The following is a 24,381-nucleotide window of genomic DNA, read 5'->3' on the forward strand; positions in this document are numbered from 1 at the left end:
ACTCTTAGCAACCACGTAGATAGATCTTCTGCATGATGATCTGTCTCTAATCTGGTCTTTCAGGTCTTCCAATGGTGCCTCCATCAACATTGTAACTGAGTCCATCCACCTTGCTGCTGGTTGTCCTCTTCTTCTCTTTCCTTCCACCTTTCCCAGCATTAGAGCTTCTCTAGAGAGATAGGTCTTTGCACAATGTATCTGAAGTAGGATAATTTGAGCCTGGTCATTTGTGCCTTAAGTGAGAACTCTGCGTTGATTTGTTTGATGATTCATTGGTTTGTTTTCTTGGGTGTCCATGGTACTCTCAGGAGCCTTTTCCAACACAAAAGCTCAAAAGCATCAGTACTCTTCATATCCTGCTTCTTCAAAGTCCAACCTTTCCTTCCCTAGAGTGTCACAGGGGACTTTTAGTCCATGGTCAATTGACAACTTACAGTCTGGAATGTTCCAAAAACAATAATTGGAACAGAATTAGAGAAAACAAAATTAGTAAGCCTTATTTTTGCATTTATCCCATAAATTCAGTGAACAATTCCGTCATCCTGGTAGCAACTATGAGTTGTAATCAGTAAACACCTGAGTTATGATGCTCTTTGAGCAGTTGGAACAACATGGACTTGTTCCCAAAATAATCTGTTCCAATTGCCCTGTTACACTAAACCCCACTCCTGTCCTAATTCAGGACAGCCACCTCTTTTTTCTCTTCCCCTCCCCTTTCTTTCCCCATCCCCCTCTATTAGATATGGAGATGAAAGTTTGGTTTTACTAGCCTGCATCTTTCTAAGAATAGCTTCCCACTCAAACCTTATCAGGCACAAGCTTGTTCAAGGGAGCTGCCAGGCTTCTTTGCAAAATCCACTTTAAATCTCTCTTATGGTTTTGTTTCTCAGATCACATTACTTAAAAGCTGTGGCATCCTGGGGGCAAAGACATTCAGGGAGATGGATTGAAAGTCTATAGAGAGAGACTGGGAAGACACTCGCCCACACAACGGCTAGAACAGAGGGACAGGCTGGGCTGCCTTGTTTCCAACCGTCAGCTGAGGGTTAACCCAGTGAAGAGCTTTTGAGCAGTGAAGGTTGTTCTTGGCAGTGAAAGGTGAATGGCTTACTGGATGTTAGAGAACAGTTCGCTCTTCCAAGCACCACCAGCAGCAAGCAGCTTCAGTTTATTCATTAGAGGATCTGCCTACAGACAGCAAGCTCTCTGCCCTCCACGGATCTCCTTTTCCTCACCCAGATGGGAATCCTTTGCTCTCTAGTAGTGCCTGGGAATTAACTCCAGGGAGGATACTGCTGGAAGAGTTTCCTGTTAGCATTGTTTGACAGGATTTCCCCAGATTGTCTGGATTAATGAGTGCCTTTCTCAGCTGCTCCAGGTAAGTCTCCCAGCATGATTATAAGCTTCTGGGGTAGCAGCCCAAGGGCCCACTTGCCAACCCGGTGTAACACCACTGAACATAGTGGGAATTTTCAAACTGGAGAGGTTGGAATTGGCTTATACTTTTCTCCCTGGCTGGGAAGCCAGGTATATAACTTTTTTTTTTTTAACCTGAGACAATGTGAGGATCATTTTGATAAGAATTTATTGTACAGTTTCCACATGGTCTCCACATGGGAATTTAAGCACTTTCTTTGATATTTCTCCCTGCTTGGAACATCAGTGATACTGAAAAGAACAGCAAAGCTATTAACGTGGCTTATTGAAAAGATTGCGTGGAAGGAAGTTGACTCTGATATAGGAGGTAGGCAATAGTTGTGTAGCAAAGAAGCATATCAAAGAAATTGGGTTTTCATCTAAAGGTCTCACAAAGCAAACATATTAGTCTTTGATGTTATCTGAGTGTGGCAGAACATTTCCTCCCACTAATGTCCTGACTTGAGAAACCAAGCTTTCCATACCTTAATTTGAGATATAAACACACACACACACACATACACACACACACACTGAATTGCTGGCGGAGTTCATATTTTCTGTTTGTGCAGTCATTGGTTGCTTTTGAACTATTACATTCAGAATAAGACATGATACTTTTGGTTAGGAAACTCAGATCTTCCAGTCACAGTGTCCATATAAAGAAATCAATATATATTCCATGTGTAGATGCAAATGCTGTGTAGCTTATATATGACAACAAAGAATTTGGACTAAATATGGACTTCTGAGAATGTCAGGCTGTTGTTGTTTTCCTTTAATGCTTTGCAAACGTGGACAAAAATGGTCAAAATAGGGAACTTAACACTTGTAGCTTCCTTTTGCCAATGCAAAATGGTTCTACTTTTCATCCTCTACCAGCTTTGATAGAGCTATATTTCAGGACCTGTAACTGGCTGTTGAATTCAGAAATGGTTCTTAATTTGCTTTCCCTTCTCCTCAGTTAATTTCTCCCTTTTCCCCAATTATTTTCCAAATTTAGCAGCGTACTGCCCTTTAATACCTTAATATAACCAGTCTCTGTGAATATGATAGGTCTTCTGGTTTCGAGAACTAAACCCACCTTGTTAAATAACATTGGTCCTTTTTTATCTGTGTTAAAAACAAAAACACTCTGCCTCCTTCTACAGAAAGCTGATTTCTCCTACATACTGAAGTTCCATTTTCCCTATTATCATCATTAGTTGTCAGGGCAGCCTGTTCCCAGCTGCTAAAAGTTCAGCTGGGGCATACAATGATGATTAGCATGCAAGCTAGCAAAAGCATTAGAAGGGAAGAATGGTTGCATCACAACAGAGCAGAAATTGCCTACGGGCACTCAGGTCCAGCTCTTTATCCCAATGGCTTGAGAGGTTGCTGCAGATGGGGCATCATCCGGTCTTTCCCCCTCCCGCTTGAAAATAGAGTACACACTATTCTTTCATGTTCTTTCATGTCCTCCTGTTGTTTCTGACGATGAGCCTAGAGTGACTCAGGAAGAGAAGAGGAGCCATGAGTTGGTAATCATTGTTCAGTTAAAATAGATAGGGCTGAGTCAATAGTCTCTGCTTGACACTGTTGCTCCTTTTGGTTGGAAACAAAAACTGATGTGTTGAGTTGTGAGTAGGCTTAACTCATCTACAAAAAGTTTAGTAAAACAAGCAAGCTAGCAAACAGCCCCAAATCCCACTCTTGACTCCTTTGATGACCTCAGTAGACCCCTATTCCCCCCCCCCGCCCCCCACCACAGAATATGTTACATGCTTGACATTGAAAAGTTGAAAAGTTTTCCTGACATCCTAGTTTCTACTACCTATCAATGGACAGGAACTGGAAGGGCCTCTGTCCTGACTATGATGTGAATCAACTTAACATGGCTGCTTCTCTCTCCTCTATCAATCAACCTTTTGCTTTTCCATAGTCAGTGGGGAGCCAATGTGGTGTCATGGTTAAGACGTTAGGCTAGGATGGGAGAGATCTTGTTCAAGTCCACCAAAACCTGTTTGACTTTGTCACATTGCTCAACCCAACCTTCCTTGCAGGGTGATTCCTTTGGGTGGAAACAAGGGGAAAGAAAGTGCTAGGCACACTGCCTCAAATTCTTGTAGGCCAACTACAATATAACTCTAACAAAGTGGGTTACAGGCAAAACATCATCGATTAGAAGATCACTGCATATATTATGTATGTTTGAGTGGCACAGTTCAATATTAGGGACTTGACTTGGGACACATTTTCAAAAAGGGGTTGATTGCAATTGCTGTAATTATTCCAACTTGGGGAAAAGTCAAGTTAGCATATTGTTGTTATTAGCCAAGCCACTATCTCCACGCACACCCTTTCTTCTCCATTAATGCAAGCATTTCTGGACTCCTATGTCTTCTGATTAAAAAGTAATGGTCCTTAATAACAACATTCCTTCTCCTCCTCAGGTGGAAAGTGTAGAAAACTTTAGCTTTAAGGCACTACAGCAAAAATAAAGAACTTTGGAATCACATCAACCCACGAAAGGACAGCTAGGTGTTTCCTCTCCTTCCTTCTTTACATACTGTCTCGCCAAGATAGTCCTGTTTTGTCTTTGTCCTTGCCAAATACCCCTTTGAATGTTCACCCCAAATTTAACTGCATCCCACTTATGCTCTTCCCACACTGTTCTGACCTCGATTTTACTGCTGTGCAAGATGAAACCACCCACTAGGCTTTCATTATTATGACAAATCGTTATAGATTAGAAAGAAAGGAAATTCTGAGGGCTTCAAACTGCAACCTGTTGCGCTGTGCAGGAGGCATAAGCCTTTCCTAATAAGGTGATATTAGAAATTCTCTTGCATGTATAAAGCCCAGTCTTTTGATGCCATGAAAAGCTTTTGAGGCCCAGAAAACCATTGGAAACCTGTCAGTTTTAGCCCCTGAAGTTGGGGCTTCAGTTTGGGAAAAGTCAAAGGAGATAGGAGGTGCTGAGGAACTATGAAAAATGTAATTAATTTCCGGATTCAGTTTTTGAGGAGCTCTTCTATAATTTGATGTGTTTGGGGCAGAGGAACAGCCCTCTGGCCTATGATTACTGCATCATGACCATTCTTGGGAGAGAATGTGTTGTTTGCATTTTTTGCTGTTTGCTGTTTCATTTATGAAGTAGATCATACCAGTCCATTCAATGATGTTCTGTATCTTTGGCCCTCATCTCAATGAAACAAAGAGGGTTTGGCATTATCAGTTTTGAGATGCAGTATGATATCCACAACTTCATGATTTCCTTAGAAAGAAAAGGAAAGGCTAATCTCTCTCAGTTGGCCATGATGACCATGACTATCTGGAAAGGTGAGATGTTCAGATGACTGAAATGGGTAAGATCTCTTTCTTTTTTCAATAAGCACAAGTTGGAAGGACCAATCCATATTATCTGAAAGCCGTAGTTTCCAAAGCAGAATCATAAAGATAATATGGTCCTAATCCTGATCTTAATGAAAGCCACATTGATTTCAGTGACAACTCTTGCAAATCCTTCATCTTTTTCTTATCACCTGTGCTTAGGGATCTTCTAAATACATGCCAACAGAGGGAGTTTGACTCCATGTTCAATTACTCTGGGTCTTGAGCCCTTCAAAGCCTGGTGGATTCTTACTTCTTGTTGGGGAGTACGCCCTAGGCCCTGAACTTTTCTTGCAATAGGATTCAGTCATTCTTCTCCAGACTTAGGAACTTTGATTCACTTCTCAATCTCCCTTATTCATTACATTTTCACATGAATGGGTGGACTCAATGGAACACTTGCAAATATGATGAGATCTTGCCATGTGCCTTCTTTTGATGTTTGTCCCAAGGATGCTCAAAATCTCCTTATATATAGTCTGCTTTGTTCTTCTCCAACCAAATCAGTTACTTTCTTTGTCTCTCCTCCTATCCTAGTCCCCACCCACCTCCAGTGGTGGAAAGCTACTGTCTTGATGGAAGGAAGTGGTCAATTACAGCACCCTTCAGGTCTCATGGAGGAATCTGACCTCTCGAAGAGAAATAAAGTTTACATAAAGCATATGCACCAAATTATGTTAATATACTGGAGCATCTGCTGGTCTCTTTTGGATTTCCCCCCCCCCCCCATTCCCTTGTCCAGATCTTAATTTCAAGGTAATATCCAAATCCAGGTTGTCAAGCAGGTAATCAGAATTAAGTCAAGTTAGCATTTTTTCTTACTGAATATGGCAATTACTTGACACTGAATTTGCATTTTCTGCCAACTCTGTGTGCGTGTTTGTCATCCATCCATCCATCCATCCATCCATCCATCCACCCACCCACCCACCGACCCACTCGCCCTGAATCAATCCACTGTGCAGCTCAGTTCATAGATATTTTTTCAACTTTTCACTCTAGGGCTCAGAGAGAATGACTGGTCCAGAGACACCCAGCCAGCTTCCATTTATATGTATCTCTCTCTCTTTCTCTGTATGTGTGTATCTAAAGCCTCTTCTGCAAACTCAAGACATAGGCGTTTATTAGATGCCAAGGTAAGCCCTGCTTCTGGCTTTATTACTTTTCCTTTATTTGGCGCTGTCAGGAAATGAAAAAGAACCTCTTCAACCTGCTTTTAGAGAATGTGGTTTAGAATTAAAAATTAATCAACCCTTACAGCTACAGATTGTCAAGATTCTCAGAAGAACGCCATGAAGATTCTGCTATTTATTCTGCCATTCCCTTCAGAAATTTCTGTCCTCTTTCCCCTAATCAGGAGGTCTTCCCATTTCCATCATTAAATTGCTTGTTTCCCAAAGAAGTGTAGCGGGAGGGAAATGAAGTGGACCTGTGATATGACAGAGGGGAGCTTTTCCTAGCTTATGTTAACCTTCAGAATGCTGGAAGCAAATGTTTCTGCTGTGGAGAAAGTCTTTGGGTACAGGATAGGTCTTGGCAAAAAATAAGCAGGAAGATTTGGGAAGGAGCATTGTAAACTAATGGTGATGTGCTTCTGGCCTAATAGGCTGTGCTGTAATTATCTGGTATCCTGGCATTTTCCCAATAACTCTGGCAGGCATCTTCAGAGGTAGAACTTCTAGGATTTAGAGGTAGAACTTCTAGAATTTTGGATCTGGGATGCAAAACTCCAAAAGGTGAATAGATAGTTATATTTATTTATTTGTTCAATTTATATAGCTGCCCATCTCATATATGTAACTTTGCAAGATATCAACCAAGAATTGGGGTGGGGAAGTGTATGCATCTGTCTCCTGTCACCTCATGGAGACTTGGATGCCTGCAACCCAGATCTAACTGTCTTCCTGCCATGAGGTTTTTAAGTGAATATCTGCAGCCTTTTCAAATGCAATATTTTGCTCCCTTACCCTAATAGGACATCTACCATCTAGTCTGGTCTTAATAAAAAGAGGTAGGTGTGTAGCTGCACGAGTTTTTATAGAAGATTTCATTTGGAAGTTCTCCATTCTGACTCTTATCATTGGAACGTGGATTAATATTCTGATGGACAATTGATGGAGAAGTTAGGGTGGAAATTTCAAGCAGAAAAGGAAGGACATGAGGAGAGAAAAAGGAGGCTGAGGGCTCAGAGAAATAACAGATTAAAGAGATGAGATGGCCTTGGCTTCCCCATTTTTGTTTTGACATCCTGGTAAGTAAATAGTTACAACTAAGATTAGGCTGGTGCCACAATTGATAGGATATTCCTTATCTCTGAGATGACTCTTGGTCAAATGGGTGTATCCCATTCCTTAGTCTAACTGGATCTAGTTTGCAGTTCTTTAAAACAATGATTAAAGACTCTCCATCAAGTTCTCCCATGGTGCCTTCTCTGCAAGAGAAACAGATTCTTATCAAATGCAAAATATTCTGCACAGCTATTGAAGGGGGATTCTCAGAGCTGGGAGCCATTGAGAGGCTGATGGAATTGCTAGTCATTCAAAATTAAGGCTGATGGGCTCTGTAGTCATTCAGAACTAAGGCATGAAGCTGATTAGATTGGTCCAGCAGTGAATGAAATGCTGCCACTGGTTAGAAAACCTGCAGTTCTGTCCTTCTGTCATTGGTGCCCAGAATGAAATCATTCTGACCTGAAGTTTCATTGAGTGAAAGTGTCTGGCCCCCGCTTGAGGCCGGAAGGGAAACTTATTAAATATATGGGGAACAGTAATATTAACTTGGATGTAATGTAACATTAGCTAGTGCCACAGTTATAGTAAGATAAATTTAGCTTTCATCCATGTCCTGCTCATTCTTTTCTTGGCCTCAACCATTCATTCATTCATTCATTCATTCATTCATTCATTCATTCATTCATTCCATAAAACCCTTGGTATGTTGTTCAAATGAGAATGTCTGCTGTTTTTGTTATGAATACTTTTGGAGGGGAGCAACTATTCTCTTTGAAGATAATTAGTTTGCATATGAGAAATGTGCTGAATTAAGCTTGCTCCAAGGCATGGTGCGGTCCAACATCTCCACTCAATCCTGCTGTGGAATATCAATGCTTTTAAACTTCATTTCTGTTTTCTTTTGTAGCAGGCAAATGAAAGAATGAAAGCATGTAGTAAGTGCTATATCAATTAGTCATATTTTTTTGGGGGGGGTGGTTCTAAATGCAACACTGGAAGATATTTCAAAGGGACATCAGTTTCCATCCACAGAAATTTAAGCTGTCACCTTGAAAGTACGTAAATTTCTGGAACAAAAGAGGATTTATATGTTTTATGCCGTTCCTCAGAGATTATCTCGTTTCTTCCCCATGATGCAGGATTATGGGTGTATTCACTTCAGTGAAGGTCTATACCTCCAAATCCAGGTCAGAGATAAATTTCTTAAAGTGAGTGAATTGGGGACCTGTAGCAGGACTTGCTAGAAGATGAAGAATGAGTTAAGCTGACAATGATCTTTCAGAAGGTATTATTTGAAAATGTGGAGAGTGTATGTTTGTTTAGCATAGCAAACATATAACTTAGGTATATCCATGTTGTTAACTTCCTGATCTGGAAAAGAAGGGCAATTAAAAATAGAAGCTGTCTGCCCCGCTGTCAGTAAACTGCAAACATAAAAGCACACGTTTAGACTTGATAAATTGAATGGAGAGCACTTTTTCTCCACTAATGAGGCTTAACAGAATTGTAAAAAAAGAAAAAAGAAAAAAAGTATATGCATAAGAATTAACTAGCAAAGATTTGAACTGTGAATGAAAACACAACCCTGTGTATTATTTTGCCCCCTCTTTCTCCCCCATTCAAATCTTCATGGTGCATAGAGTATTCTCCTAATACATGTGACTACAGCCATGTGCCTTAATGGTTAAGGCATTGGAGTACGGGTGACCCAGTTTCCAATCTGCTTCCAACCTTAGTAGCTCCCTGGGTGATGTGGGGCAACCACTTTCTCTCAGCTCCAGTGATCTCATAGAGTTGTGGAGACAAAGTGAAGGAAGACCTCCATGTAAGTTGCCTTTTGCTCCTGGAGGAAAGGAAGAATATAAAGTGAACAAATAAATGTTACAAATGTTTAGTTTGATTGGTTGTAAAGTTTCTACACTTGTAAACCAACTCATAGTTGTTTTGCTACCAGCAAACCAACTGTTGATAGCTATTTCAGCATTGCTGCAATAGAAAGCAATATTAAAAGGTGGTGGAAATACTGTGCACAGACCATGTGCTTTAAATGAGTACCTCAGGAGGCTCTGTGGTGGGGGTGTCAAAACAGTCAAGATGGTGGCTACAACCATGCAGTCAAAGCCCAGCCACCTTTTTACATGCATCATGACTCACATAGAAAATGTGGGTCTTTGATTGCATGATTATGGTCATCATTTGGACAAGTCCCCTTCCAGTGGATTCCCCTCAACAGTTATTTGCCAAACAGTTTAATAGAACCTTAATTCTACAATCTAATGTTCATAGCCCAGGAAAAATAGCATTTATTTTGGGCTAGTACCTAAAATGACCACAAGATGTCATCCTCCTATTTAAGCAAGAAGTTGCCTACTAAAACTGGATAGGTTTTGGGGTTCCACTGCATAATCTGCTTTTTCGGATTGATTCTGTCCACTTTTCTTCAACTTACCAGAGATCCTTGGTGTTAGGTTTAATAATGTGTGTGTGTGGGTCTTGACTCCTGGCGACTGCCTGGGCAAGTCCCTGCAGTTTTCTTGGCAAGATTTTAAAGTGGTTTGCCATTGCTTCCTTCCTAGGGCTGAGAGAGAAGGGCTGGCCCAAGGTCGCCCAGCTGGCTTCATGCCTAAGGCAGGACTAAAACTCAGGGTCTCCCAGTTTCTAGCCTGGGGTCTTAATCACTAGACCAAACTGGCTCTCTTAGCGACAGTGGTGACCATATAATTTTCAGGGGTCCGACTTATCATCTGTTAACTTACTCAGTAATAAAATAGTCTTACTGGGAATCAGCATCAGTGTCAGAGAATATCATTTCTGGAAAAGTGTGTATATGGAACTCCAGCTATTGTTGGGGGAGGACTCTTTCCATGGGAACATAATACCACAAAGGTACCCTTGTCACAGAATTTGTGGCAGCGGCTTTTTGTATTTGCCCTAGCCAATTATCTCTAATTAAATCACACTCCCATGTCATGCTTACTGAGAATGAAATGGAAGAAGCTGCTGATTGTTCTTCTTTACCCACCTCTGTTAGTAAGAGCCATGAAATAAAGTGTAAAAAACCTTTTTACACTTTATTGCTGCAATGTAGAAGTCAGGAGCCCTATTTGGTCTCAGAGAAGCCAGGGTTTGGATGCCAAGAACAACCCATGGCTTCAGACTTTGGCTTCTGAAAAGTGGAATGAGCTGGAGTATTTGGTTCACAGGCACACTAAGCCAGGGGTGAGTATCTCATACCACATGGCCACACGTAGTAACCCTACCCTGATTTTTGATTATGTGCCATCAAGTCACTGTCAGCCCTTAGAGACCACATAGATAGATTTTCTCCATGAAACCCTGTGCTAGCACCCCCAGATTAAACTGTTGAAATTTTGGATACCAAGATTTGGGGCAAAGGAAGTGTAGCACAGATGTGGCTAAATGATCCCAAAACTATAATGTTTCTTCCAGCCATTCCTATGGCAGTGCTTAGCTGACTTTGGGTGATCTTCAAAAGCTAAGCAGGATTGGAGCTGGCTAGTGCTTGGATGGGAGCCCATCAGAAAATCTCAGGTTGTAGGTTAAAAGGGGTAGTTAGATGCACGAAGGCTAGCAACTTAAGGGAAGTGTGAATGGAAAGATCCTTGGCTGAGACTTTGGAGAGCCATAATCCATATATAGCACGGGCTAAATAGACTGCTAGTATATGACTCAGCTGTAAATGTCTTTGGTATAACATTTATAGTGCTTCTCTGGTCAAGATGTGAGACAGTGAACTAATGAGGTGAATAGATCTCAAAACTAATTTAACCCCTCTTCTTGTCCCCCTTATATGTGCTGGGACTGCAAGGCTGAGTAGTTGTAACCAACATGGCCAATGGCAGATTGATTTCCAGGAGCAACTAGGATCTTGGGACTGGGATGGAAACTCTTGCAAGGTGACCTTAAATTCTAAAAGGAACATGATTTGATAAGCCTTCTAATTACTCCTTACTAGAAATTGAATATCAGAGAAGAGCTACAACATTAATAGGGAGCCATTATTCTTGGCACACTAATTTTCCAAGTGAGGAAAGAAAACTTTGTTGCTTTAATATCTGGAGAACTCTTTCTTCCACTTAAGGCATAAGGTGATCTCGAGTCAAAAAGGATGATGTCTGTAGCCCAGACACTCATAAGAGAAAAACCTGGATTTAAATAAGAATAGATTTAGCAAAGTTGGAAAGACATCCCTTCTCCATCAGTTATACTGTAGTTTTAAGAACTTTTCTCCCTCTGTTTGAAAAAGCATTTGATTACAGGAATCTCAAATGGAGAACCATTTACCAGTCTAGACCAGTGTTTCTCAACCGTGACATCTTTCAGATGGGTGGACTTCAACTGCTAGAATTCCCTAGCTAGCATGTCTGGCTGGGGAATTCTGGGAGTTGAAGTCCACATGTCTTAAAGTTGCCTGAACTACATTGTCTGGAATAGCCTGGATGCAGTGGGCATGTCCATTATTTGGGGGGTATCTGGATGGAAATGTTATCCATTGCATCTGATGTCTACTTAATGGGAGTCTATGTCTTTCATGTATGTGTGTATATATCTTAATAATCCTCAAATAGAGCTCATTTGTTCTTTCCATGTCTTTCCATCATAGGTGAGGATTATTAAGGCAAGTCCTCTTTTGCATCAATTATTTACTTGGACTGGGAGAAAATTATGCTGTATGGAAATGAACTAGGTTCCCTTGTTGTGCTAAGCCAGAAATCATGTTTTTTTCATCACAAGGGATGGTTCACACACTATGCCAGTGTTGTCCAAACTTGGCCACTTTAAGATGAGTGGACTTCAATTCCCAGAATTCTCCACCTGCCTTGTGGTGCAGCAGGTGTGAACCAGTGTAAGCATAGAAGAGTCTTGTCAGGATACGCCCAATGCTAAAGCACAACTGAATAAGCCACCCTCAGTTGGGTTCATATAATAAGCCAATCCATAAAGTGATGTGTGTGCCTATCTCAATGAGTTTGTCTTCAAATGACTGGGTGTACCTGTATGTGAATATGCCTTTGTGTGCTTTTAACATTTTTATTTCTATTTTTTATTTATTTCGAACAGGGCTCACCTTTCTCTATGTCACTCAGAAGGTCCTCAGCCCACCCAGGGTCACATATCTGTGTCCTAAGCGATGGCAGTCGCTGGGTTCATCTAACCAGCAAAGCCAGTGCCAAAACATATCACGGCTAAGCAGCAATGGCAAAGTTGCCTTCTGTGAAGCAATACAGAGAACACGGTGAAAGCTTGGTTTGCTTGAGCTCTTCGCAATAATGGGAGGATTCATGTAATAGGCCACCTTTCTGATGCTGCCCTTTTCCCACGGCTGTGGATTCTGAAATTTGGAGTCCACTTGGCGCCCAGGTTGGGAAAAGTTGGTGTAAGTGGTCCTTTCTCACCATCTTTGTGGGGCTTGTTACCTGGAAAACGGGAAAGGCATACGAGATGTTTCAGTCATTTTATTTATTTAATCTAATTTATATGGCTGCCCATATGGAGGCTATGTCCTCTCTGGACATCCAGCACCCTCAAAGGACCACTTTTCAGAGCAAATCCATGTTAATTGTTTTCCTATAAAACTGAACGGTCTTGGTGTTAAAAAAAGAAGAAGAAGAAAATAAGCATCCTTCAAGATTTTACATGTGTAATATGCAACTGTTTTCCTTGTAGCCCAATGACTAAGAACCCAATTATTTTACTGCTTCCAAAATGTCATAGAACATCTCTATGTGGTTATCTCTGTTTTCTGGTCTGCTGGTTGTGTTTTTCTTGTCCCTCTTTAAATTTGGAAATCTTTGTATTAAAAATGAAGGAAAAACACTTTCATATGGAATAAGCCTTTTATGCTGAAGGAGGCAGCACTGGGCAAACAGAAGGGCATCAGTTTAAACTGAGGGTGGTTCACAGAGTCTGCCAACACTGAACCCATTAACAGAAGGCCCTGCCTGTGGATCTCAATATATATGAAATACATGATATGGAGAGAAGGAAGGTCTGAGTGTGATTCAGTGACAGAAGCCCATCACAAACACTGTTTTACTATAAGCACTGAGAAGAATGTTTCTTGCCATCTTCATCCAATCCAGTTTGCATTTGTCTTTTCCTGGGCTCTTCAAATGGGTTACGGGCTCATCCCAACTTTGATGTTGATTGCAATGGTATCCTCTTTAGAGGCACCCAGCCGTGGCTCTGCTAATGAAATAGTAAAGAGGGTAGGCTATACATCAGTTCAGTGATGGCTGGGTATGCTAGAAAGTCAGGTGTTTAATAGGGTTTCAGAGTTTCAGTCCCATGGCTGCAGCTACCATCTCGCCTTTACACAGATACACATCTTTGCAGAAGCCCATGCAATCCAGGGAAAGAGAAGACTTTCCACCCAGTTCAGATGATTCCAGAAATACAGCCATCCTTAAATAAGAGGAAAAGAGGTAGATGTTATTGCATATAAAATCCCCACTCCTTTGGCCTGGCAAAAGGGGCTCATTTACCTGCCAACGATGCTGCTGAAGCCTGATGGTCAACTATGGGGCTTGTGATGAGTCTCCACCACCCACACGTTTGAGTAGGATTTTATAGGTTAAGGTTACTAAGGCTGCATGACCCAGCCCCATGCTTCATTTGTAGCCATTGCTTATGAGACATGGTTTTCCTTTTTTTTTTTTTCAGTATAAATTTTTATTATTACGTAATAGACAGATTTGACTTCCCGTATCCTAACAGTAAAAACAAATATATATGTAAATAAGCTGCTATTTGGCTATGAGACATGGTTTTCCATCTTAGGCATTCCGTAATGTTGGAATGGCCTTTATGCTTTGGACCTGCTTCCAATCATCCTAGATATCTGCTGTTTCCCCTTCCCTATGATGGGGTTTAGATTGATTACCAGGTGAACTTTCACCCCTAAATGGCACAATCAAGATACCTAGTTTTTTCTCTTGACCAATGTCTTCAGAAGATTCCCTCACATTACAGCCAGCAGAGAGAGAGTCTTTTATACAAGATCACCAGCTTGCCTCGGAAAGCAAAGCATATCTGTAGATTTGCAGATCTAAGACCTTGACAGTGAAAATTAAGGTGGGATATGCAGAAGCCTCTCTCTTGTTCTTCTGGCTGCTGCAACCCTGCTGTCCAAAGGGGGTCCACAGCCCCCATTTCAGAACAAGGGACCCAGGAAGTTGTCTTTCCTCAAAGATTACAGCAATCTGACCTTGGTTCTTTGGAAGATTAGTCAGGAAGATGAGTTATTCTAGGTGTGATGGTGAGAATTATTGGCGAATTTTGTCCTTGCTTTTTCTGGGAAGTGACACAACTTCCTTGGCACTTACATTTCCATCTACAGTAATATTTGACTCAGTTTGAGTTGCATGGCTGCAAGGAAGTAAAACAGTATTCTACTGTTTTACAAAGTAATGTCGTCTTTGATTTGAATTCAACATCTGGTGACTTAGTAGACATATCCATGTGGGTTGTTTTTTTTTTTTTTTGGCAACAATACGAAATTGGTTTGACATTGCATTCTTTCAAGAATGTTTTTCACATCCTCAATCTAATCTACAGCCCTGGGATTTCCTAGCAGTTGTTCATCCAACTGCTGACCAGGTTGACCCTACTTAAGTATTATGATCAGCCAAGGTCCTGTTCACAAAAGCAGATTAAATTCATTCTTCTAATTTTCCTTTTGAAGAGTTGTGCTGATATGAATGTGGGTGGTATATAAACTCATTACGGTACAGTAATCCAAACTGGATGCAGTTGAATAGGTGAAATCTTTGGTATAGATTTATACAAGCATCTAGCTGTTATTTTGCCAGATTGAGACAACTATGTGGTAGTTTTTTATATGGAATGAAACAAAAAGCTGTTGTATGGAAGAACATTTTGGTAATTAAATATCTGAAAGATATTTACTGCATTTAACAGACATCACTCTGTAGAAGGTATAATGATAGGAGGTAGAACTTAAACTCATTTCAAGAATTCAGTTTCCATTGCACCAACTTCTCATATGTTTGTTGGATAACGAATGAACTTAGGCTGAGTTGTACCAGTATTTTTAAAATGTCTTATCGTACCGAATATCCTCTTAAAACTAGGAACAATAATAAATTGTTTCACAGACAGGACATTCTCTTTTCTGCCTTTTTTAGAACGCTGACAACCACAGAGAAAGAACATCAACTATGATAATTAAACCGTGCAGAAAACGTTATTACATCTCTTTTCTTTTTCCTGTTTTCCCCCATTTTTGGGGGTGGGGGATATTGCAGTATAAAAGGGTGTTGAAAAATATCTTTGAATAAATGATAGCATGGAGGAAAGTACTAGCTGATTCTTGGAATCTCTTTGTAATTCATCAATCTCTCTCCTGTCCCTCTGCATAAATTGGTTATACTTTAAGGCAATATAGACATTTTCCTGATCGATACGTATGGAAGAAAGGATTGGGGTACATGTCTAAGAATGTTTTGCCTGTGCCCCCCACTTGTCCAAACTCAAAATTCATAGACTTAAAACTAACTTTGATTCTATTTAACATAGATTTAAATTTAATTAAATCAAATACATCTTCATGGGATTGCTTCCCATGTATTTCCTACTTCCACCTTTCTGGCACCTTAAATGGCACATTTTTTTTCAGGAACTCTGGAGGCTTCACCATATATTTGGAGGGGTTTAAGCTCTTTGGTTGTATTGGAAGAATCTGGTGCTGGGGATGGCTTTACTCAGCCCCAGAACCATGTATCTGTTGGTGGCTTCATGGCTTATTGGATAGCTCCAATTCGTATTAAGCAAAACTCCCTTGGTACTGTTCATCAGTGACTTACAAATACATCTACGTGGGCAGATTGCGCAATGCTACCCTGTTCCTCTGCAGACATTTTGTGTCTTCTGCAGCCATTCAAACTGCACTCAGCAGGATTAGCTACCTCTATTGCCACTGAAGCCTTTGTGAAGCTATGGTTCTTTTTCCTGAGTGACAACCAACCCTGAGTGTGTGTGGTGCTAATTTCACGGATCCAGATAATTACCATCTCAATTTCTTCCCACACAAAACCTCTTTCCTCCTCCTCCTCTGACAGTAAGAACCAGTTTCCATGGAGCTATTCTATCCATACCTTAGGAAATCTCTCCCTCCTTATGTCTGATTTCTCCCTATAGAATGTATGTGGTATCCATGGAAACATCTACAAAGGGACAAATGGAAATACCTTGAGAATGTGAGGTATTCAGGTGGCTACGTGTGTGGTGCTTCCTCCCGTGGATAGTTTGGTGCCCAGGATGGCTGTTGAAGAGATTGAATAGGGCTGGCAAGGAGGCTGTAGGACAGTAAACATTCAGTTTCATAGTTTTGCATGATCTAAGTTGCTATTCTCTGGGAGTTGATATATTGAACTAAAGAAGCTGTGTATCCCAGCCTCCATATCCTCCAAGGAGGCTGTAGGACAGTAAACATTCAGTTTCATAGTTTTGCATGATCTAAGTTGCTATTCTCTGGGAGTTGATATATTGAACTAAAGAAGCTGTGTATCCCAGCCTCCATATCCTCCAAGCTTGGGATAACACAAGTTCTTTGAACCCCTCCTGGTTAACACATTTATGAATATTTAGCCACCCCTGGAGAAACGTCATTGGTGGCCTGTAAATTTGGGAGTCTCCGTTAGGCCCAGCTGCCCAGGATGTTACTAGTCTAGCATTACAAACAATGGAATGAGCTTGGCTGGGAAGATGATCTGTAAAGGCAGAGATGGGTAACCAACACAGGTGGGTAACCAACAGCCAAATAATGGGCCCCGAGCATCCTTTTTTGTAACCTCCATAGCCTCTTCTGATGCCAAATTCCAGTGGCATAATTGTTGAAAATGAGAGTGTGGTTTTCTGTCATTATAAGGTGGGAAATATTTAAAAACTGTAATGCAAACCCTAGAATAGGTTTCACATTGTTTTTAAGCATTAGGCACTAAGAAATCCCTTCATCGAATACCCTTCCCGGGGGGGGGGGGGGGGGAACCCCTGGAAAATAGAAGTTGGCCACTTTTGCTATTTGTAATGTGAAATCTTTGCCATCTCTTAGGAGATCTAACATTTACAGAGGTTCAATATGGTAAGATGTCTTTTTTTCTTTTTCCCAATCAAATCAATCCCAGTCTGAAGAATGTATGGATATGGTAGTCCTTCAGGTTCAAAGAAGGCTTGCTGTTGTGCAGTTCGTCTGTGGACAGAGAGGTGGCTCTGCAGTCCCAGTCTGGAAGCGCAGAGTCTCGCACAATGGGGGCACAGGAAGTCCATTGTCGTAGTAACTGTGGGTGTTATTCTGTGACGCAGCTCACGGCTCTCTATCAGCTTTTGGTTTTTCAATCAGAGCTTCATTCACGTGGATATGACCATCGTCTTCACTTTTTTTGACCCCAAATGAGGTTGCCCCAGCCTTTGCTGTTGTTTCTAGCATGTTTTGATTACTTCGTTTTTTATGATTTTGATCATCTGTAAGGTGCTTTGTACATCTCCTCTTTGGAGAGGAGAAATGGAATGTATGCTTCTTCTATAAATCAAATATATTTTGTTTTGGGGGTCCCAAGCTACTGGAAGAAAAGAGATTTCTTAGAAGCAAAGCATGTCTCTGTGGTCTCTGGAGAACTACTGGCAATCCAGCATTAAGTTTCAAGTCAGATAAGGACAAAGATAGAAACTAAATAAAAGACAATAAAAAGGAAACAAAAGACAAGCAGGAAGAGAAATGTCTGTATTTTAGCCAAGCAAGGAATTAGATAAAATATCAGGTCACAGGCTTCCCCCCTTCCCCCTCCTGGGTATCTTAAGAATAATGAAATTTTAAAGAAAAATGGCAACTACTAAGGCTTTTTCTCAGGGGCTGTCTTTATCCCAGTGTTGTCCAAACTTGGCCACTTTAAGAGGAGTGGACTTCAACTCCCAGAATTCCCCAGCCAGCATGGCTGGCTGGGGAATTCTGGGAGTTGAAGTCCACTCCTCTTAAAGTGGCCAAGTTTGGACAACACTGCTTTATCCTTATCGCTCTGAGAAGCAAAGGTGAAAAGTGATGCTTTAGAGAGGTGGTGCGGTTTGCTACAACTTCACACATTTTCTTTTCCTGTCCTGGGGTGAACTCAAGGGAGAAACAGAACAAAACTGCCGACTTTCTGATTTCTGCAACTGATTTCAATCATTTTTGTTTTTGGTTTAAATTGAGGTAACATGAAGGATAAACCATACGCATCTCCTTAAATTAAAAAAATAAAAAGGTGAGTCCCCCATCCCAAAACAAAAGAGCTAAGCCATTTCTTTGGAGCAGGGGATGACTTTCTTGATCCAACCATTTGATGTGTTTTTGACAAGATCTGGAATTCAGGTTACCAAACTGGATTCCTGATTCTTGTTTGCTCTGAAAGCCCCAAACTCTCAACGTATCTCCTTCCTTCATTGTGGCTGTGTTCACACATCATGCATAAGCTGGTGACCGAATCATTCCATTTTCTTGGTTCTCATAGTACTTTGTACTATTGTGTGTGTGTGTGTGTGCGCCTTCAAGTCAGTGTTGACTCCTGGATTAGTCCCTGCAGTTTTCTTGGCAAAAATTTTTTGGAAGGAGTTTGCCATTGCCTCCTTCCTAGGGCTGAAAGAGAGAGACTGGCCCAAGGTCACCCAGCTGGCTTTGTGCCTAAGGCAGGACTAGATCTCATGGTCTCCCAGTTTCTAACCTGGGAGCATCAGGTTTAAATGTACGGCTAGATAGCATATTAAAAAGCAGAGACATCACCTTGCCAACAAAGATCCGTATAGTCAAAGCTATGGTTTTTCCAGTAGTAATGTATGGCTGTGAGAGTTGGACCATAAAGAAGGCTGAGCACCAAAGAATTGATGCCTTTGAACTATGGTGCTGGAGAAGACTCTTAAGAGTCCCTTGGACTGCTAGGAGATCAAACCAGTCAATCCTAAAGGAAATCAACTCTGACTGCTCATTGGAAGGATTGACACTGAAGTTCAAGCTCAGATACTTTGGCCACCTAATGCGAAGAGAGGACTCTTTGGAAAAGACCTTGATGCAGGGAAAGATTGAAGGCAAAAGGAGAAGGGGACGGCAGAGGATGAGATGGTTAGGTAGCATCACTGAAGCAATGAGCATGAAACTGAGCAAACTCAGGGAGGCAGTGAAGGACAGGAAGGCCTGGCGTGATATGGTTCATGGGGTCACGAAGTCGGACACGACTTAACAACTGAACAACAATCATATGTGGGCTGCAAAAATCCAGTTGGTCATCAGATGGCAACTTTAGGATCTCTTTCCTGCCAACTAGTGATGGTTGTGTGGATTTTTGCAGCCCAAATATGGTAGCTCCATTAAATGTAGCCACTAGATTGCCATCTGATCTGACAAGATATAGTATGTTATGCAGGAAGGAGAAGTATGGTCCAAGTAGTGTAAAACTCCTAGACCATAAGCAAGAAATTTTTGTAGCTGGAGTTCGTAGGTCCCATGGAAAATTTTCAGTTCTTGTTGGTTGAGGAGATAGTTGAAATAGGTATGTTGAGCCTAGAATAAGCATAAGAACATGCTATTCAGTCCTTATTTTATTTTAAAGGATTTTTAAAAAAATAATTCAGCTGAAAATTAGCAATTTACTGTAGAATTTCAGTGATTTGATATATGGTTCTGAAATGTGCAAAATGGGACACAAGTTGCAGCTTGTCCATCCATGCCCTAGATTGTAGGACAAGGACAGTAGTGATACTGGCTGGTTCTGGGAAGGAAGGAAGGAAGGAAGGAAGGAAGGAAGGAAGGAAGGAAGGAAGGAAGGAAGGAAGGAAGGAAGGAAGGAAGGAAGGAAGACCTAGATAAACACAACTTGTAGTATTTTTAAAAAAATTGTTCCAAACATTTTCATTGTAACGCCTCTAGAGACAAAGGAGGGAACATTCTCAGTATGCTTTTAAGAAGCTTGAATTCTTTTCCTTGTGACATTTCAACAATACCAAGATCTGCTTTTTAGAAGACTTAAGGAGGAGAAGGGGGAAGATGAAGTGATTTATAATTGCAGGTGGGAAGGAATATTTCTGGGTTTAAAATGAACGATCTATGACAAGGAGGCATTGCAGGACGGTAGGAGATGCTACAATAAGAAATGATAAGGTAAGACAAACATTGAAATTATGTGTATTATAAAGCCACGTATTATCGTTGAGTGCTGATTTTCTTGTGTAACTGTCTTACTTGAAGAAGTCTATGAGTGCAAATATAAATTCAGCAACATTGCATTCAGCTGAATGTGACTATCCCAAATGTGGGTGTATACCTGGAGAAAGAACAAGAGCTTTCTTTCACCTGGGACTCTCCAAATGGTTTTGGACCACAGATAGGTTCCATAATTCTCAGGCCACATGGTGGCTATGTTGGCTGGGGAATTCTGGGAGTTAATGAATCTGGAAGTGTGAAGTTGGAGAAGGTTGATCTAGAGAACATCTTGGAAGTGGAGGGTGCAGCTTGATAGACAGGGGCTGCAGAAGGTTGATGGGTGAGCTCTGGGCAGGCTGAGAGGGATTTTCCACATGTGGATTTTGCATCAGTTTGAAAGCAGCTTCAGATCCCTCTTCCCTACTACATTAACAGCATTAGCGCAGTATGATGTAGTTGAAACTACCCTGAAACTAGTGGGTTTTGTATTATTTTTGTGAAGAAGGTGTGACTTTTTTTTTTGGAGACAACTCTTGTCTCAGTCCTTTTTCCAGCTCCTGAGTTTCATAACCTGTAAAAAAATGTAAGTTTGATAGCTTTTCAACTTCCCCTCAAGAGCCCAGAAAGAACAAGACATGTGTTTTGTCAGTTTCCTCCTTCTCTTCAGCCATGAAACAGTGTGCAAGCAAGCATGTTCCTCTCCTCCCCTTGTAAAAGATTGTAGTTGCTACCAAGACTAGGTAATCTTCTAATGGAGCAGTGGTCTTCATTCCTTGTTCTCAATGTTTTAGTTCTGCAAAAGTGAAGTTAGTCACTCCAAACGCCTTTATATTCCTGAGAATCAAGAGAAGGAAAACGAGGATGCTCTCTCACCATTGCAGGCAAATTACAGACTTCGAGTATTTTTGCCTGCAAATTGATGAGCCTCACCACTTGAACAATGGAACCAGCAAAGCTTCACAGAGAAGAGAGCTTAATTTACACTATACCAAATCAGCAGAAGTAGACTTTTAAATATTTTGGTGGTTTCAAGGGGCAAAACTGAATTTCAGTGGCAGAAGCCTGCGTCTCCCTTGCTTCACCACCTCATTTCTTCAGGGTGTGGTCAATTCAGCAATATGGCCCAGTCATTTCTCCCCAGACAGAAGCCTGGTGTAAATGTTTTTGTAGTGGGGCAAAGTCTTTTAATCCAAGAGACCTCCATGTTCCTTAGTATGAGGGTATCCTCATGGCACACCAATGAGGGCATAGAGTGATCAGCCTGTGGGGAAATGAAGGTAGAGTGAGGCACCTGCAGCTTCTGAGAAGTAATGGTAGAATTGTGGGATCGATGTTCCACCAGGATTTCTCTTCAGAACAGCTTTGCGTGTATGTTTTGTCAAAGAAACAGAGTGACAGTTTATGTTTGCACAGGGACTCAGTTTGAAGAAGCCTTGCCAGAAGCTTGTGGGTGGCTGTTGTGATTTATGCATACATATGCAAATACAGGCACATACTGGAAGGCTGGTTCCCAGTACAGATGGATGGGGTGGCTCAGTTGCTGAGACCGATTCACAGCTACTATAGAACTGTATCTGGAAACAATTCTTTGCTGCGCCCCACAGACATTTAAACGCCACGAGCTGTGGCTAGGGAGATGATCCAAGTGACTTTACGGCAGAGACGGGGAACCTTTTTGGCTGCATTTAACAGTTGTAGGGAGACAGGTGATCAAGCAGATGGAACTAGATTCTGGGAGGAACTGGATAGTCGTCCTTTGCGTTTTAAACTGTGATCTGCCTATTTTAGAGATTGCGGTAAGGCTATCAGATCTCTGGTGAAAACTCCAGATGACCATTAGTTGGTGGTAAAAAATTAAGAGTTTCAATAGCTTTTCACCATCTTACAGTTGTTTGGATGTTTCCAGACCAGATCTGATAGCCCCAGCTTACACCGTGGCCTTCATCCAGAAAATAAATTCATTACATCACCTGGTTAAGCATGTTGCATGAACTCAACCAGTGATGGGCTTCACATCTTATTCTAAGTCATGGTTTGCTGATCCAAACTTCATTGAACAAGCTGCAGCAGGCTGGGTACTATTTCACTAAGCCACGATCCAAATCTCAATATCACACAACCCACTAACCCGAAACCAAAAAAACTTATTTGCTAATTACGGCAAAACCCTGACCTGTGAAGACAGCCTGTCTTTACTACACTCTTATGTACACTCTTGTGTCTAAAACTGAAGGGCAGCAGCAGGTCCTAGTGCTGCAAAGCGTGGCTGGGGAAGCCAGCCCATTTTAATTGCTTCCCTTTGCAAAAATGATTCCAGGGCTTTGCAGAACTGCTCCATAAAGGCTGGGATGCTTTAGAAAGGATAACCGATGATGGGGTAACCTTGAATCCCAATTTAGAATCGAGCGCATTAGGATCGATATAAAACTTTCGGGCACTGTTGTATCTGAAGAAAAGAACTTGTGCTCGGTAAGGCTGTGGTCCCTTTAAGATAAGGAACATCCTGTTAGAATTGCTTGAGGGCCTCCGTGCAGTTGTGTGAGCATGTATTTCCGTACACGCCTGGGGTTTACTGAATTCGGGTTCAGATTACCCAGCTGCAGCTTCTGCTTTAGGGGCTGAAGTCCTTGCTACCGAACAACGCTCCTCTCTTTCCTCTTGAGAAAAAAAAAGCCGCAGTGAGTTACTGCAGCCTCCAGCCAGATTAGGAGCAATTTTGTTAACGCCATCTCCCTTCCAGCTGTACAGATTCTGTGGCCAGCTAGGTTGACATCAAGCACTTCATGCGAGAGGACCCAAAGGAATGGGCTGGGGAAAGCACCCATCAGAAGATTTTACCTATGACTTCTTTCATGATCTGCTACTTTCCTTAGTCCGCCCACCCAGTTCTTGTTCTCTTTCTCTCTCTCCCTCCCTCCCCCCCCCATTTGCCCACAGATAGTGTTATCTCAGTGTCTCCCCTTTGATCATTCATTGTCAGCTCCTGGAAGGGGTGGGATGAATCCAATGCTGTGCTTTAGAGGCGTCCCAGATGAAGACAGCCAACGAAGATTGCCCGTGCTTTCGGCTGTTCATTTAACCCCGTAAGTTCCATGTTTATTTGCTTCTCGGGCAGATAGTTTGCTGAAAATCAAGGCCAACACTGCAGGAGAGGTAGGTGAAGTTGGAGGCTTTTAAGAGATGGGTATGGGGGAGTGTATGGAAGGGGAGGGTGCAGGGTGTGTCCTGCCTTTGGGGTCCTTCCAGGGTGTCTTCAGAAGCAATGTGTGGCATGTAGAGAGAAAGGCCTACTAGCACCACACATAGTCATTCATTTCTATGGATCGTTGGAGAGTTGGTAGGAGAGAAGCTGAGCATGTGTGGAACATTGCTGTCCTTTCTAAAAATGGTGTTCTGGTAAATTGCCACTATTAATAGCCTGCACTTGGTAAATGTCTGTGCCGTGAATTAGTAGACTGGGGTTAGGTAACGAACTGGCAAGAGGCCGTTATGTCAGTCCAGTTGGGATGCTCATTAGGAATGATGAGATGGCAGTTTTAATTTCTTTGGTTTGCATGTTGTCAGGGTTCAAGCCGGTTAGTCTGATGCTGATTCAGGAATGTTCCTAGGCCTGAAGCAATTGCAGACTTTGGGATCTACTGGCGTGTCAGATCTGCTTCTCGTTGTTTAGGAGATAGATGCATGATTCAGCATTCTTGTGTGCAAACTCTTGTCAATCTTCAATGAATATAAACACAATTAGGTATATGCTCAGTGGCTAGGAATCGAAATTTTCCCCTAAGGTAACTATTTATGGAGGAAAGAGGAATAGTTTGCTTTTTCAAAATACCACATGCAAATAAACTCAACATGGGTTTATGGACTTGAGCAGCAATTTTTGATTCCTTATCATTGGCTTGGCTGTATAATTCTAGGCATCATTTACTCTGCACACGCTAATGTTCATAGCATCATAGATCTATGATTTGGAGTTGCTGTTGTGCATTCCAGGCTCCCGAAACTTCTAAAAAGCTGCTTTTAGATGCTGTGTATATTAAGCAATGTTTTCATAAGTGTAGATCTGTCACACTCAGCAATGAATTTATTTGCGCAGCTAAGGAGTTTTCCAAATTATGACAGTATGGGGCAGCAGATACACAATTATGGACTTTTCTT

At 41.5% G+C, this 24,381-nt stretch overlaps 1 protein-coding gene across 11 annotated transcripts in view; it reads left to right on the plus strand.

The window, feature by feature from the left end:
* Nucleotides 1-877: 877 nt before the first annotated feature.
* The window catches only part of GRAMD1B (GRAM domain containing 1B), a 146,483-nt gene continuing 122,979 nt past the window's right edge, over nucleotides 878-24,381 (plus strand). For 2 of the 11 annotated variants that reach the window (XM_088139004.1, XM_088139006.1), the window contains exon 1: nucleotides 879-1,378. Coding sequence is in view for 6 of the 11 variants with exons in the window: in XM_088139012.1 (XP_087995138.1) it covers nucleotides 23,224-23,309 (86 nt within the window). In the remaining 5 variants the exon portion in view is untranslated. Of the gene's footprint in view, nucleotides 1,379-5,790; nucleotides 5,925-23,163; nucleotides 23,310-24,381 lie in introns of those variants that run through there. The other 9 variants (XM_088139015.1, XM_088139012.1, XM_088139013.1 and 6 more) reach the window with 9 other exon arrangements.

Source organism: Python bivittatus, unplaced genomic scaffold (genome assembly GCF_059951505.1).
Source record: "Python bivittatus isolate LINGU-HERP-01145 unplaced genomic scaffold, Pbiv_v1 ctg000320_np1212, whole genome shotgun sequence".
Classification (NCBI taxonomy): Eukaryota; Metazoa; Chordata; class Lepidosauria; order Squamata; family Pythonidae; genus Python; species Python bivittatus.